At 39.7% G+C, this 17,482-nt stretch overlaps 1 protein-coding gene across 1 annotated transcript in view; it reads left to right on the top strand.

Moving 5' to 3' along the window:
* The window catches only part of LOC307024818 (glutamate receptor ionotropic, delta-1-like), a 558,994-nt gene that overhangs the window by 400,272 nt on the left and 141,240 nt on the right, over positions 1-17,482 (top strand). Inside the window, 1 exon segment of the mRNA XM_079659241.1 lies at positions 14,804-15,009. Within this exon segment, the coding sequence (XP_079515367.1) occupies positions 14,804-15,009 (206 nt within the window).

Genomic DNA, 17,482 nt, shown 5'->3' with positions numbered 1-17,482 from the left:
ACAAACGAACTGTTATTCATTATCTCTTTTTTCTTCTTCTCTATAAATGTGTGTGTGTGTGTGTGTGTGTGTGTGTGTGTGTGTGTGTGTGTGTGTGTGTGTGTGTGTGTGTGTGTGTGTGTGTGTGTGTGTGTGTGTGTGTGTGTGTGTGTGTGTGTGTGTGTGTGTGTGTGTGTGTGTGTGTGTGTGTATGTGTGAATGTGTGTGTGGATAATTAGAATGTCCTCTCTAACAGTGTGGTGATGAATGGAGACCCCTCCCACTTCCTCAGATGTCCCTTCTTAGCATGAGATAGCTGCGTCGTGGCTCAGCGATTCTGCTTCATTAGTTTCCTCGCTCTCAGGCGGACGCCATCGCACAGAAAGCCACATCAAGGCGCCTCCTTGCTCCGGAGGGAAGTCGGGTTTAAGCAACACTCTCAGACACGCTGCTTTCAATTAGACTGCAGCTCCCTCCTTCAATTAGGAGGGGTTTCCTCAGATCCACTGTTCCCTCTGTGGAAACACACATTGAACACTTTCATCAGACTCTCTGCAGACGGAGGTTCATCTTCACTCAGATGTCTGAATATATCTACATGTATCAATATAGAAACATGGCAAAGGTTGGAGGACTTGTTCTTCCATCGACAACATGTCAAATGAAAAGCCAACAAGGAGGGAACAAGGGATCGGTGTCAGCGCGTCAATCGCACACATCGACGTTTGTGTTAGCACTTTAAAGACTTGAGTTCATAACAGACAGCGTGGTGTTGTGATTACAGGGAAGGCATTTTAAAGGGGGGCGTTTGACCCCGATGATCAGGTCCATTCGTAGAAGTGTGCTTCCTTCTTGGCAGTGATTGGTTGATGGTTTTATTTCTGCGGAAAGAAAATAGTCCCTACTTTAAACTGATCACAACAAGCTCTGTTAATTATCTTAACCACGTCACGATTTGTTCAAAAGAGACGATCCTTTTCCACCACAAGTCGAGCGACTCATTCACGCCTTCATCTCCTCCCGCCTTGACTATTGCAACTCACTCCTCTTCGGCATCAGCTCCACATCCCTCCACAGACTCCAGCGTGTCCAGACGCCAGACTCCTCACCCACACCAAATCATGGCATCACATCACCCCGGTCCTCAAAGAACTCCACTGGCTTCCCGTCTCACACCGCATTCACTACAAACTCCTGGTCCTCACCTATAAAGCCCTCCACCATCTGCCCCCCCCCCCCCTACCTCACTGACCACCTCATCCTCTACCAACCACCCCGGTCCCTCAGATCCACCTCAGCCGGTTTGCTCTCAATCCCCAAGGCCAAACTCCGGAGCTTCGGGGACAGAGCCTTCTCTGTGGCAGCCCCGAAGCTCTGGAACTCCCTCCCCCAAGACCTCCGTGAGTCTGATTCCCTCACCCTGTTCCAGTCCCGTCTCAAAACCCACCTCTTCAACTCTGCTTATCCTTAAACCCGCCCCTCCCCCCTCTGAACCAACATCCTCCTGACTGCTTTTCTGTTTTTGTTTTGTTTTTTGTTTTTGTTTGTGTTTTTGTTCTTGTTTTGTTTGTCGACCTTACTCGTAATGCAAAGCGTCTTTGGGTCTAGAAAAGCGCTATATAAATCCCATTTATTATTATTATTATTATTTCAATTAGCAAGAAGCATTCTAACACCTACTCTGACGATAGCATGTGATGTGAGGATGCTAATTATGGCTTTGTGGTTTCCTTACTGGAAGAAATGAGTCCTACATGCTAACAGGATCTCTTGAGAGGCTTCAATACAATCAGGACTTTTTGTATCAAGCCCTGCTGGGTATTTAAGAGAATGCAGGTTTCAGGCATTTCTGGATTGGCTTCAATTTACTGTGTTTTTACAAATGGCTGGAACTTAATTGGGAACATTTTAACTCAGGTTATGAATCAAATTAGAATCAGGGTAATTGTCTCAAAGACTTCTTTACAATCAGACCTGTTTTTATCGAGTTAACCCTGAAGGCACTTCTGCATTGGCTTCAATTTACTGTGTTATTATTAATGGCTGAAACTTCATTGGGAACATTTTAACTCGGGTTATGAATCAAATTAGAATGAGGGTCATTTTCTCAATCTGACTTTTGTTTTCTGGATGTTAGACAGACTTCCGGTTTACGCACTTCTGCATTGGCTTTAGTTAAGTACGAATAGAAAGACACTTTAAACTGGAAAACATTTAAACTTTTCATAGGTTTCTCTTCTCTCTCCCTGTGGACAGTTGTGTGCTTTTAAAATGAGATATTTCTAACTAAAGACAACAACATGCTGTCAATCAGTGTCAACACTTCACTTCTACCTTCCACTCCACTTTTAATAGCTTCTAGGAGTGTATGTGTGTGTGTGTGTGTGTGTGTGTGTGTGTGTGTGTGTATTGTGTGTGTGTGTGTGTGTGTGTGTGTGTGTGTGTGTGTGTGTGTGTGTGTGTGTGTGTGTGTGTGTGTGTGTGTGTGTGTGTGTGTGTGTGTGTGTGTGTGTGTGTGTGTGTGTGTGTGTGTGTTTGCCATCAGTCGTGGAGGGTGTGATGAAACTCTCAGTCATCATGACATGTTGTTCATCTCTATTGATAACTCTGTCAATACGTAATCTTTTACCTTTAGCCAACAATTCCAACGTTGTGCCCGTTACTTTAAGCTAACTGCTTATATGTTATCCATAACCCAATATGTGAGTTATTTTAATAATTATCCATTACTTGTAGGTCCTTTGAATACTAATTGTATTATCAAGCTAGCTGTTTGAACTTTGAATGTAGTACTTTTAGCTAAGTATGTAAATCTATTATCAATTACTTCTAGCTAACGATCATATTTGCCCCATTCAAGCTAATTGTCAAATGTTTTCCCTTAGCTAACTTGTAGTTAACTATGTCAATAAAGTATCCATTACCTTAACCAACTAATATTCTATCCATTAGTTTAAGCAATAGCTAACCCACATTTGTTTCCATAATGCTAACACTTTGTTAGATTGCGTGTGTTATAGGGTGTGATGAAACCCTGAAGAGGTGTTTGTTTGTTTTGTATGAAGTACTAATTGGTACTATCTCATTTAAGTCAAATTGTGTTGCCAATTAATTTCTTGGTGTCATGACATCTTGAATGTAATGTAATGTTACCCTCAGTCCTCCTGATGAAAAGAAACTCTGAAGAGTTATTCCTCTCCTCTCAGTCACCATGTTGATAACCTCGCTGCAGAGTTCATCTTTGTGCGTTCTGAGCTCAGAGAGGTCCAGCTGAGAGGAAGCAATAGATACCTGGGAGTCACGTTTCAACATTTAGCACAAAGCTTCATTCAGACTGACTTCTGCAGAGCGAACAGAAGGAAGACGTCACTCTGAATGAAGCTGAGAGAAACAAACACTCGGCTGCGCTTACACAGCACCTTCTGATTAATGGAGGCTTCAGTCCAAATCAGCAAGGGTCAGAGAGAGGTGGGAAGTAATGCAGTACAAATACTTTGTTACTGTACTTAAGTACATTGTTCAGGTATCAGTACTTTACTCCACTACTTATTTTTCTGAGGACTTTTTACTTTGACTTCTTACACTTTGAACCCAAATACCTGTACTTTCTACTTCTTACATGTTGAACACAAATACCTGTACTTTCTACTTCTTACATGTTGAACTCAAATACCTGTACTTTCTACTTCTTACATGTTGAACACAAATACCTGTACTTTCTACTTCTTACATGTTGAACACAAATACCTGTACTTTCTACTTCTTACATGTTGAACTCAAATACCTGTACTTTCTACTTCTTACATGTTGAACACAAATACCTGTACTTTCTACTTCTCACATGTTGAACTCAAATACCTGTACTTTCTACTTCTTACATGTTGAACACAAATACCTGTACTTTCTACTTCTTACATGTTGAACACAAATACCTGTACTTTCTACTTCTCACATGTTGAACTCAAATACCTGTACTTTCTACTTCTCACATGTTGAACTCAAATACCTGTACTTTCTACTTCTTACATGTTGAACACATATACCTGTACTTTCTACTTCTCACATGTTGAACACAAATACCTGTACTTTCTACTTCTTACATGTTGAACTCAAATACCTGTACTTTCTACTTCTTACATGTTGAACTCAAATACCTGTACTTTCTACTTCTTACATGTTGAACACAAATACCTGTACTTTCTACTTCTCACATGTTGAACTCAAATACCTGTACTTTCTACTTCTCACATGTTGAACACAAATACCTGTACTTTCTACTTCTTACATGTTGAACTCAAATACCTGTACTTTCTACTTCTTACATGTTGAACTCAAATACCTGTACTTTCTACTTCTTACATGTTGAACTCAAATACCTGTACTTTCTACTTCTTACATGTTGAACTCAAATACCTGTACTTTCTACTTCTTACATGTTGAACACAAATACCTGTACTTTCTACTTCTTACATGTTGAACACAAATACCTGTACTTTCTACTTCTTACATGTTGAACACAAATACCTGTACTTTCTACTTCTTACATGTTGAACACAAATACCTGTACTTTCTACTTCTTACATGTTGAACACAAATACCTGTACTTTCTACTTCTTACATGTTGAACACAAATACCTTTATTTTCTACTTCTTACATGTTGAACTCAAATACCTGTACTTTCTACTTCTTACATGTTGAACTCAAATACCTGTACTTTCTACTTCTTACATGTTGAACTCAAATACCTGTACTTTCTACTTCTCACATTTTCCAAACAGGCTGGTTCCTTTAGTCTGAATGTGTGTTTGGTGGCGTGATCATTATTATTTAGAGTCATTGCGTGCCTATTGATTTGAACACGATCCGTGTATCCATCATTTCCTGGTCTTCTCTAAAGAAGAGGGACCAATGGAAACGTTGTCATGTTGCCGTTGTTCACCATGGAAACATTCATTAGCTAACAATGACATTATTGTTCTATTAATATAAAGGGAGGTCAGGTACTCTTTAAAACAGCTACTAGTTATGGGTACTTTTTACTGAAGTACATTTCAAAGCCTCTTTACTTTGACTTGAGTAAAGAAGTTTAGTCAGTACTTCTACTTTCACCAGAGTATTTTTACACACGAGTATCTGTACTTCTACTTGAGGAAAGGAAGTGTACTTCTACTTGAGGAAAGGATGTGTACTTCTTCCATCTCTGGCAAGGATTCAGCTCCTAAATATAAATACATCAGGACATAACGATGTTAAGCATGTGAGATGCTCAGGACAATAACAGTGTGGTAAACACTTGAGTGAAGGAAGTGTACTTCTACTTGAGTAAAGGAAGTTTACTTCTACTTGAGGAAAGGAAGTGTACTCCTACCATCTCTGGCAAGGATTCAGCTCCTAAATATAAATACATCAGGACATAACAATGTTAAGCATGTGAGATGCTCAGGACAATAACAGTGTGGTAAACAACTTCACTCACTCTTGGTCCTGAAGGTGGAACAGGACAGCGAGATATGGCATATTATTGAATATAGAAATCAAAGCATCTGTAACAGGATGTTTGCAGAGTTTGATTCAGAAGAGTTCCTTCAAATCTGCAAAAAACGTGATCAAAACTACAGAAAAATACCTTTTGAACTTTAATGGTTGAGAAATTTAGCTAATTATGTCAGGAAGAAATTATTAGAAGAATAAAGTCAACTTTGCGGGTTTGTTTGTCACTCCTTTTCGAGCACTAGGTGTGGGACTGTGTATGGTGCTAATGTTGTTGTTGTTGATGTTGTTGTAAATGTCACTTTGTTTTGTTTTCTAAAATGCACTCCAACATTTTTTGTTTTGTAATTATTTATATTACTTGTTCGAAATACATTTATCAGTCAATCAAACTTTGAATGTGGGCCCAGATTTACTGTTTTGATAATAACTTCTCCTGAACTGGTTTTTCAACTCTGATGCAGCTTCTTAACCTTTTCATGCTTCTGCGAATCTAATGAAGAGTTCAAAATATGGAAAGCAAACAGACTATATCGGGAGACGTTGCTGAGATGGAGCTTATTTCAGTCAAAACATTTTGTGAAATCAAAACGAATGCCATGAAATCTTCCTCTAAAGGCTCAGTGTCGACAGCAGGCTAGAAAGCTGTTGGTTTCTTTGTTTTGTTTTTATAACGATTTTTGCTTTGATTTGAGCTTCACTTCAATTTGATGAAGTGTTTGGGTATCACATGTCTATATTTAATCAGTGTATCAAAGTTTTAATGACTAACTTATTCCTCTTGTCTTTGGCACTCGGTCCTAGTATTCGTTAATATCTCTCAACACGTTGTCGGCAAAATATTTTAAATTGTTGTTGTGACGCCCAGTTTCTGCTTCAGTTGAACGTGTCACGCTTCATGAGTTTTATTTTGGAGTAAGGCTTTGGCTTTAATCCATGTAGCATCTGTAACTGCAACACATGTAATTAAATCATAATTAGCGTGCGAGGAAACTCACTTCTGCACAGAGCTGCTGACTCAGTGATTTTGCATGATTTAAACCACCATATGGTTCATTTTCAACACCTTCTCCCTCTTTCACCTGTCGAAAAGTTCAATTTGTTTCAGCTGATATCTGTGCAAGATAAAAACCATTGCTGCAGAAACATAATCCATCACAATGAGTCACTCCTGTAACACACAGTCAGCTTGTTAAAGCAACACACGGACACACAGTGTAGCTTTAACAGAAACAAAATCAGACACCATATTAAAGGCTCTAGATTAAATAAACCAGGTCATTATTAAAGGTGCTTGTTCTGATTTTCACAGCATAGTGGAAGAAATTGAAACCAGTGGATGCCTGGAGGCGTGGAAACATGATTAAACGTCTGAAAGAGATCGTGTAAAGTGCATATTAAATGATGCACAGTGTGAGGAGTGTTAACATGGCATAAATGTGTCAGCTGCAAGAATGCTGACAACACCAGACGCTATTTAAACAGAACAACACATAATACACAATTGAATTTACATAATGCAATATCTGCGAGTATCAGAAGTGTTTGCTGCACTGTGCAAATGTTAGCACTGAAAAGCAAACTGAACATATTTGTAAATCCGCACGAGAAACACTGATCACATTTCCGCGCCGTGTGAATCTAAATGAAATCAGTGTTTTTCTGTTTCTGGCCCTCTACCTGCCAATGTAGTGGCTCCAGAGATAAGTGCTCACACCGGCTCTGATGAGAAGCTGTGGACACTGAGGAGCAAATTGTTTTCAAGATGAGAGAGAAGGAGGGTTTCTTTATTTCTCCAGCAGAGACGAGTGTGACGGACACTCTGAGAGCAGAGAGAGAGTTATTATTAATCCAAAAATCTGGTGAAAATTGGCATGTGGCAAAAGTGTGTGAGAAAAACAGGTGAAGTGGCAATATAACACTGCAGGGGGGACTTCTGTATATGTTGGACCCTGGAGGCAGAATATTCCTGGTTCCCATCACAAAAAGCAAATGTGTCAAATTCTTAGAAAAACCCCGCTCTCCACCGCTAAGCTAAAGGAGGCTAATGTTGGGCTATAAAGGAACTACAGCACGGTCACATGACTTCAGATCACCACCGCTAAGCTAAAGGAGGCTAATGTTGGGCTATAAAGGAACTACAGCACGGTCACATGACCTCACGTCACCACCGCTAAGCTAAAGGAGGCTAATGTTGGGCTATAAAGGAACTACAGCACGGTCACATGACTTCACGTCACCACCGCTAAGCTAATGGTGGCTAATGTTGGACGTGATGCCGTTTAGTCGTCTCATTTAGACTCTTGCTACACCTTCATCAGTGAAAAATGCATTGATTAGAGAAAGGCTTTTTGATTTAAAATACATTTTGATGTCATTGTTTGTTGGATTTCATGTGCACGGTGCAACATGAGGCCTCACTAAGAGTGTACCTTACTGTATGACTCATATCGCAGCAGAATACTAATCTCACACAGTGAAAACAGTTAGCTACACACTCTGAGATTGAAATTGCACTGTAGAGAATAGAGAAAGTGTTTCTTTATTTATATTGTGCTGGTGTACCTGTAGATAACTCTTTGCAAACCAAGAGCAACAATGCATGGAGGCTTCACATTCAGACCCAATAGGCCTACTGAGCAGAACTTTGGAACAAACAGTCTGGAACAAAATGTGATGCAATTTTGCAGAATAGTGTTTTCATAACATTTTCCAGCAGAAGGAAATACAGATTGATCGGTAAACTGATGATGTGTTGACAGCAGGTTTTAATGAAACATCCAGAGTCTGATATCAGTGGGGACTGTGAGTTTGATATATTTCCTGATTAGAGTGTTGCAGGGATGAGTCCAAGCAATTTAAAATGACATTTTACCAGGTTGTTATCCTGAAATATGGTCATTAGCTGCCTTTAGCTTAGCGGTGATGCAACCCAGTCTCATGGCATTTCGTGTTATAATCACAAAATGTAATCTATTGATTCGTGTTCACCAACACGATTATCCCCTTTTTTTCGTGTCACACAGAACGATTTTAAAAGCAATGTATTTCTACTGGTAATGTGTTTCGTGCCTGCAGCAGGTCTTTTTTTCCGGTCGGGTCGTGGAAGACCGGAAGCTGTGTGGTTCATAAAAACATGTTCTTACTCAATATCAAGCCACCATTATTGCTTTTATTTTAAATTGTATAATTTCGTACTTTTATTGCCGTCTGTGAGGAAAATAAATGTCTCAGAGCCTCAGAATACTGACATCTGTATTTTTTAAATCTTTTTTTCCTTCTAATTTGTTATTCTTTTCAAAATAACACACTGTGATTTACTCACCAATAACATACAATTATCCTAGTTTTTATTTATTCGTTAGATTCCATAATCTCCGGCTTTTTTGGCGTCCGTCAGGAACTGAATTTCAAAAATAAAAATAACCGGAAACAGACGTAGGCATTTCGAGCGATTACCCAATATCCTCAGCTATGGTTTAAGCTCGTTGATTGGATGTTTTAGCCGCAATGCATGCTGGGATTTGGTGTTTATTTGATATGAAATCGGAAAAACATTTTAAAAGAATAAAATAATACTTTATTCCGAGTGTTCTTGCTTTTCTCTTTGAAAGTCATCACATAACGGCATTGTAATACACGGTTCGGCTACATTACATATTACAGATCTGCCGTAGTTCTCTATTTATAGAGCCCTGCTGAGAAGACTTCTAGACAAACAGGAAGAACTGCCGCCGAAACTGAAGACGTGACGTGGATCATAAATATATCAGCAATTAAACAACATCTTCCATTTCTCTTCACACAATACGTCTCTTTGCAGTATCAACACTAATTCAGCTGACTTTTACATTTGATCTAATTCGTAGATAGGTTATATTTACACCATAACGGTGCACAGCTGATAGAAAAGGACTTGTAGTTTTTAAAGATATTACTGGTTTTCTTCTTCATGAGTCTGAAGTAGTATAGCAATATGCTGTAAAATTATGTGAAATCAAGAATAAAACTACACATCTTCAGAAGGTGTACATACATAAGTGTCCTACACTAATAATACAAAGTTACTATGGCTGTGTGTACCTTGTGTGCACCGCCTAGTGGTTAAAGCACGTTATTGAATTATTGTTTTTATGTGTTTTATTTGATTAAAAAAATATTAAGAGTACAAACTTACATAGGGGGAAAGTAGAAGGTCTGTGATAGAAATATAGAATATAAAAAATCAAGAAGATACTGTAAGTGATCTCTACAATAAAACACTTTAGTGCAGGATGTACAAAGATATTAATATGAGGATGAGCAAAACAGAAAAACGAATTAACCTGTATTTAAACATTAAATAATACTTTAGATTAAGGTCCTCTTTTAAATAAGAAAAAAGCTTTGGGGGGTATCTACAGATAAATATTAAGCCTGACAAAGTACTTAACGTCTAATATTGCTTTCCTGCAATGTTAACTATGTTGAAGCACTTATTTTAACTGATATTAAACACATTGATGATACTCTTATGTACATGTAGATGTATGTAGATAGAATAAGAAATGTGCAGAATGACAGTTTAATGGTGGAGGTACAAACCCATGTTGATAGATGTCTTGTAATGCGCTGTTGAGGAACCTGTGACCCAATATTTTCATTCATTGCATAACTACACCGTAGTTGTTTATATGATATGTCAATAAACCTTAGAAAATCTTGAAAGGGATGTGCAAAATAGCCATTATACAGTCTTTAATGAACTATTAGTAGAGAATAACGAGTAATGAATATACTTTATTACTCGTTTCCATTTATGTCAATTGCAGATAAATGTTTAGTCTTCTCGAGCACCAACTATCAAATATCTCTCCTGATTGTTGGCATAGCTGTGGGAACATGTTTCAAATGGGGGGTGCTGTGGGGATGACACCAGGGCCGGTTTTGACCAATTTGCTGCCCTAGGCAAGATTTTAGCTGGCAATGAAAAACCTCTACAAAAGACCAATACACTACAAACAGAGAAACTTATTGATATGGCGGACAGCTCATATAAAAAGATTGTAAATGTATTCAGTATTGCATGAACACATTTTAATTCGGGGGTGGACTTCACATCCTCTAGGGGGGTCAGGGGGTCCTCCCCCGGGAAGATTTTTTTTAACATTTTAAAGTAAAATGCTTCAATCTGGTGCACTTTGAGCGCCCAATTACTAGAGACTGATCTAGGGGGTACAACTCTAAACACCCATGTGAAAAAGATCGGTTTGCATTTTAATAATCAAATAAGTATGTGAACATAACCGATAACCTACCAAAGCCAATAACAAATAAATGTATGCTAACTTGTTTTATTTTTGTGGTTAATTTATATCTTATTTATCAGTTAACATTTATTTATTTATGCATATTTTTAAATATCTCCAGTTTTAAACAATATGTCTGGTTTACTGTCCTATAGTATACATTGGAATGATTTCAAACCTGTTTTTATTTATCCTAATAATTATAAAGGAGTGGCTTGGAAATATTTGTTTACATAAACTGTGATCAAAACGTTTGAGACTCACTGAGATAACTTAGACTAAAGTGAACTATCTAAGCCCTCAGAGTCCTTTACCTCACTGAGCCTCTCAGTCTGACAGGACAGAGCTCTCCCTCCACATTATTGTAGAAACAGCTTCTTATATCCGTTAGCAAAGTAAATCAAATAAATGTAGTGAGTAAAAATACCAGGTTAACCTCTGAATTGTAGTGGAGTAGAATTACAAAGTAACAATGAGCTGTCACGTGGGTATATATTAATGCTGCCCATTATGGACACAAGCAATTTTCACCCATTTAGTAATTGTATGTTTTACATTTGATAACACCAATGTCAAGGCAACTGCTAATTGTGGGAAAAACGAAAACGTTCAGTGGAGACGTCCCATAGAACATTTTGCTAAGCACAATAGCCAGCATGTGTAGTTCTGGGGGGGGGCGTTCGATTCCAGTTTTGGATAGTCTGGCGTGGTTTCGTTCCATTTCAAACAGCTGTTTGACGCTAGGCTAACATTGGCGCACTGCCACTCCAACATCCAATCCCAGAGCTTGAAGATTAATCACGGGGACTGTAGTCCCAAACGATAGCTGGAGATTATGGGTAGTGTAGTGTCTTCGGCCATCCTAAACTCCTAGAGGCCTACGTCTGTTTCCGGTTATTTTTATTTTGAAATTCAGTTCCTGACGGATGCCAAAAAACCCGAGATTATGGAAATAAACCAATAAATAAAAACAAGGATAATTATGTTTTATTGGTGAGCAAATAACAGTGTGTTATTTTGAAAAGAATAACAAATTAGAAGGAAAAAAAGATTTGAAAAATACAGATTTCAGTGGTGGTGTTATGTGGTGTTAGTATTTGGAGATCCTGCTGAACAAAACGTGTGAGTATCATACACATTTAGAATATTTGATTGGACCAGGGAGATGCTGCCTTCAGGGACCTACACAGAAATACCTTTATTGTTCCACTTCAGTGACTGACTGCTGCTCACATGTACCTCCAGACCGACTGACTGACAGGTGGACTGACATTTAATGAAACAGTGAAGCTGGAAACAGTCGAAGTGAGAAAACAGTGGGAGTTATGGATGATGAGATGAAACAGCTGGAGTAGGAGAGTCGCAGTCAGTCAGGACGGAAACAAGCCGCCTGTCAGCACTAATAGACAGAAGAGGAGGGGGACGGACAGGATTTATGTTCAGGGCAAACAGCCTGTCAGCAGCCATAACAGCGGAGACGCTCAGAAACGTACTGAGTGCTAAACCAATCATTGTGGAGAACAGAATGATCTAGATCAGCGATTCCCAACCTATGGGCCGCGGCCCCCTGGTGGGCAAGGTATTGCAAGTGGGCCGCCAAATAATTTGCAAAACATTATGTCTTGTGTGAAAACATTTCATAATTAAGATTTGTGTGTGTGTGTGTGTGTGTGTGTGTGTGTGTGTGTGTGTGTGTGTGTGTGTGTGTGTGTGTGTGAGTGTGAGTGTGTGTGTGTGTGTGTGTGTGTGTCTGTGTGTGTGTGTGTGTGTGTGCGTGTGTGTGTCTCATGTGTGTGTGTGTGTGTGTGTGTGTGTGTGTGTGTGTGTGTGTGTGTGTGTGTGTGTGTGTGTGTGTGTGTGTGTGTGTGTGTTTCGTGTGTGTGTGTGTGTGTGTGTGTGCGTGCGTGTGCACGTGCGAGTGTGTGTGTGGGTGTGTGTGTGTGTGTGTGTGTGTGTGTGTGTGTGTGTGTGTGTGTGTGTGTGTGTGTGTGTGTGCGTGAGTGTGAGTGTGAGTGTGTGTGTGTGTGTGTGTGTGTGTGTGCGTGAGTGTGAGTGTGAGTGTGAGTGTGAGTGTGAGTGTGAGTGTGAGTGTGTGTGTGTGAGTGTGAGTGTGTGTGTGTGTGTGTGTGTATATGTGTGTGTGTGTGTGTGTGTGTCCACAGGAGAGAAGATGAAAGCAGATATGGAGACTTGTTCTGCGTCAGCTTTGAAGAGTAATTGAAGGCTCACTTTTAAAGAATCAGATTCTGTGTCGTCTGTAAGAAAGCTTGTGCGACTTTTTCCATTTCTTTGTGCGGATACTTTTATCTAGAGAGTTTGACAATAAGTGCGTTCAACCGTGGAGATACAAAGTCAGAACAGCAACAGTTCTTCAAGTTGATCAGCTTGCAAATTGTTTCCATCCTTGCTGTTGGTGCTGCAGAACAGGCAGCGTGACCTTTGGAACATGAAAGGAGAACTGTTGATGACAGACAGAAAAAGACCTTCTACATTTTGGAGCTGATCTAAATTCCTGGCGAGATTAAAAAAATGTTCTTGGCTTTCGTAAAGGTTACAAGAAAGAGCGTTGGCAAAGACTTCGACCTCTGAATTCCTTTAGTTGCATTTATTGAGAGGTTTTCTAAGACATAGTTTATAGTATTATTTTATTAGTCACTTTATTCAACATGTTGGAAACAAAACAAACAATAATAATAATTATAACAAAGAGAAGTGAAACCAAAAAATAGTTCAAGGTATAAAAAAATAAGAATAATTAATTCTCAAATAGTTTCCGTCATGTTCAAGCGGGGCAAGAAGAAGCTAAGACACGTTTCTGGTCTTCGTCTAGCGTACATTGTTCATGAAAATAAAAGTCTCGGTCATCGTCCTCCGTGATATTTGATTCGTTGTTTTAAACAAATCATTTATTTTTACAAACGTCCAAAAACAAATCACTTTTACAACGACAATCGATCTTGGCTTTTCTGCGTTAGAATATTCTTTCCTGATGATTTCTGTTCGCTCCTTTCCGTCCCGCTTCTCCAAATGATTTGTATCTGAGACCCGTAATATAAGCCTACAAGTAGCACGCTCGGAGACCTTTAAAGCATGTTGTTACAAAAGTACAAACAGAAGACCTTGGAAGACCTTGGAGCTGATCCAAGAGATTAAAACAATTGTCCTTTGCTTTCGTAAAGGTTTCAGCAAAGAGCCTCGGAGTTTTTCGTATTGGTCTTTTCCTGAGGTAGAATATTCTCTCCTGGTGATTTCTGTTTGATCCTTTCTGTCCCGCTTCTCCGAATGTTGTCCCACTAGGAGCCAACATGCTACTTAGCCTGAGTTTACTCTTTGTTAACCTCACTTTTATTTGTATTTGTTGAGCACTTCCGGCAATCGTCACATGGGTGTGGTTTGTGTCGAACGGTTTTCTGTTGACCGTTCTGGTCCTTCTAAGTTAAAAGGCTTTTTGATTTTGTTTCTTCAAACAAACGATATTTTCAACCTTTCAAACCTCGGTCTGGACTTTCTCATTGAAAACTCATCACAGCATAAAGCCAAACTCAGCCTCTTGGGGACTCAAACTTAAAGGTCTCCTATCATGAAAAATGCACTTTTTGATGTATTTTATACATAAATATTTCCCCGGTGTGTCAGGGAACTCTTTCCTAAAGGTTTCAGGAGAGCCTTGGCAGAGAGCCTTGGCAGAGAGCCTCTGAGTTGCTTTCTAAATGCATTATTTTGTGAGGTCTTTCTAAAGCATAGTTCAGATCTTGGCCTTCTCCTGCGGTTAGAACTTACTTCCCTGAAGATTTCTGTTTGCTCCATCTCCAAAGTTGAGCCCTTCACCTTTGCCTCGTCACATATCTTCTTCTCCTCCTCTTCAGATATCCACAGATATGTTCAGTCATGTTCAAAAGGGGAAAGAAGAAACTTTTCTAGTCCAACCCCCTCTAGCATGAATGTGGTTTAATATTCTTTCCTAAAGATTTCTGTTTGCTCCACACGGCTCGTCCCCTCACCTTTGCCTCGTCACATATCTTCTTCTTCCTCTCCTCCTCCTCAGATATCCGCGGGCTCCAGGGCTTCCTGGACCAGACGTCTCGGCGCGGCGTGGACGTGGCTCTGCAGCGCGTGGACAGGAACATCAGCCAGGTGTTCAGCAGCCTGTTCAGCTCCATGAGGACGGAGGAGCTGAACAGATACCGGGACACTCTGAGGAGAGCCATCCTGCTGCTGAGCCCCCACGGAGCACACACCTTCATCCAGCAGGTCGGTCCCCACTCTGTGTGGTGTACGTGTGTGTGTGTGTGTGTGTGTGTGTGTGTGTGTGTGTGTGTGTGTGTGTGTGTGTGTGTGTGTGTGTGTGTGTGTGTGTGTGTGTGTGTGTGTGTGTGTGTGTGTGTGTGTGTGTGTGTGTGTGTGTGTGTGTGTGTGTGTGTGTGTGTGTGTGTGTGTGTGTGTGTGTGTGTGTGTGTGTGTGTGTGTGTGGCCACCACCTGGAATGACAGATGGATCACACACACACACACACACACACACACACACACACACACACACACACACACACACACACACACACACATACATACAGTACACACGAGGAAGCTTTTCCAAGGCTATGCTTGGTTTTGCTCGATGTTAATTCTCATTTTTCATCCTGATTGCTCTCTATGGAGCTGATTTCCATTTTATTTGTTTACGTTTCACAATTTTGAGAATAAGTTTCTTACAATTTGGCTTACTGATAGCAGAGGTGGGAAGTAGTGGAGTACAAATACTTTGTTACTGTACTCAATTTTCTGGTATCAGTACTTTACTCCACTACTTATTTTTCTGGCAACTTTTTACTTTTACTTCTTACATGTTGAACACAAATACCTGTACTTTCTACTTCTCACATGTTGAACACAAATACCTGTACTTTCTACTTCTCACATGTTGAACACAAATACCTGTACTTTCTACTTCTTACATTTTGAACACAAATACCTGTACTTTCTACTTCTCACATGTTGAACACAAATACCTGTACTTTCTACTTCTTACATGTTGAACTCAAATACCTGTACTTTCTACTTCTTACATGTTGAACTCAAATACCTGTACTTTCTACTTCTTACATGTTGAACTCAAATACCTGTACTTTCTACTTCTCACATGTTGAACTCAAATACCTGTACTTTCTACTTCTTACATGTTGAACTCAAATACCTGTACTTTCTACTTCTTACATGTTTAACTCAAATACCTGTACTTTCTACTTCTTACATGTTGAACTCAAATACCTGTACTTTCTACTTCTTACATGTTGAACACAAATACCTGTACTTTCTACTTCTTACATGTTGAACTCAAATACCTGTACTTTCTACTTCTTACATGTTGAACTCAAATACCTGTACTTTCTACTTCTCTCATTTTCCAAACAGGCTGGTTCCTTTAGTCTGAATGTGTGTTTGGTGGCGTGATCATTATTATTTAGAGTCATTGCGTGCCTATTGATTTGAACACGATCCGTGTATCCATCATTTCCTGGTCTTCTCTAAAGAAGAGGGACCAATGAAAACGTTGTCATGTTGCCGTTGTTCAGCATGGAAACATTCATTAGCTAACAATGACATTATTGTTCTATTAATATAAAGGGAGGTCAGGTACTCTTTAAAACAGCTGCTAGTTATGGGTACTTTTTACTGAAGTACATTTCAAAGTTCTTTACTTTGACTTGAGTAAAGAAGTTTAGTCAGTACTTCTACTTTCACCATAGTACTTTTAAACACCAGTATCTTCTACTTGTTTTTGTACGTTTGCCCTCTCAGCCTGCTAGCGTTAGCCGCAGACGTGTGTTTGTGTTTCCATGCGTGTCTACAGGAAGCCCAGAGGGACAAACTGCGAAGGCAAAGGGCAAAGTGACCCTGCAGCGCTGCGTGTTCCGGTGGTAACTCAACCGCTGACTTTCAGAGGAGCGTGAGTGGTTGTGTTCACATACACCAGAAAAATGTGTTTGTGTGCAGACTTCAAAGGGATCAAGTGAAAGCTCACAGTTCAGAGAGCATTCACAACTAAACATAATCTAACAGCTATGCAGCCATCGAGGGGAACAAGAGACATTGATTCATGATTTAAAGGCTATGTTTACTATTTATTTATGTAAAATAGAAAAAGCGCAGTTTTTATCAATGGAAATCAAAAAGAAAAAAAAGGCTCTTCTAAACATGCAACACACATTTTCCTGAGGCATGGAAGATGAAGAAATACAAGTGTGCAAAAGTAAATTACAGATACTAAACGTTTGGCAGATTCTATTTACACCCAGGTTCCTATAGTCAACAATGTTATTTCTGTGTGTGTGTGTTTGTGTGTGTGTGTGTGTGTGTGTGTGTGTGTGTGTGTGTGTGTGTGTGTGTGTGTGTGTGTGTGTGTGTGTGTGTGTGTGTGTGTGTGTGTGTGTGTGTGTGTGTGTGTGTGTGTGTGTGTGTGTGTGTGTGTGATTTTTGACTTATTTAGCTCCAGTGTTATAGTGTGTATAACTCAACACACACACACACACACACACACACCCCCCCCCCCCACACACACACACACACACACACACACACACACACACACACACACACACACACACACACACACACACTCACCTCATTCATATTGACATCCGTACAAGAGTGTGTGTGTGTGTGTGTGTGTGTGTGTGTGTGTGTGTGTGTGTGTGTGTGTGTGTGTGTGTGTGTGTGTGTGTGTG

Source organism: Notothenia rossii (assembly GCF_949606895.1).
Source record: "Notothenia rossii genome assembly, chromosome: 11".
NCBI classification, from domain to species: domain Eukaryota; kingdom Metazoa; phylum Chordata; class Actinopteri; order Perciformes; family Nototheniidae; genus Notothenia; species Notothenia rossii.
This window is presented reverse-complemented; position numbering and strand designations above follow the sequence as displayed.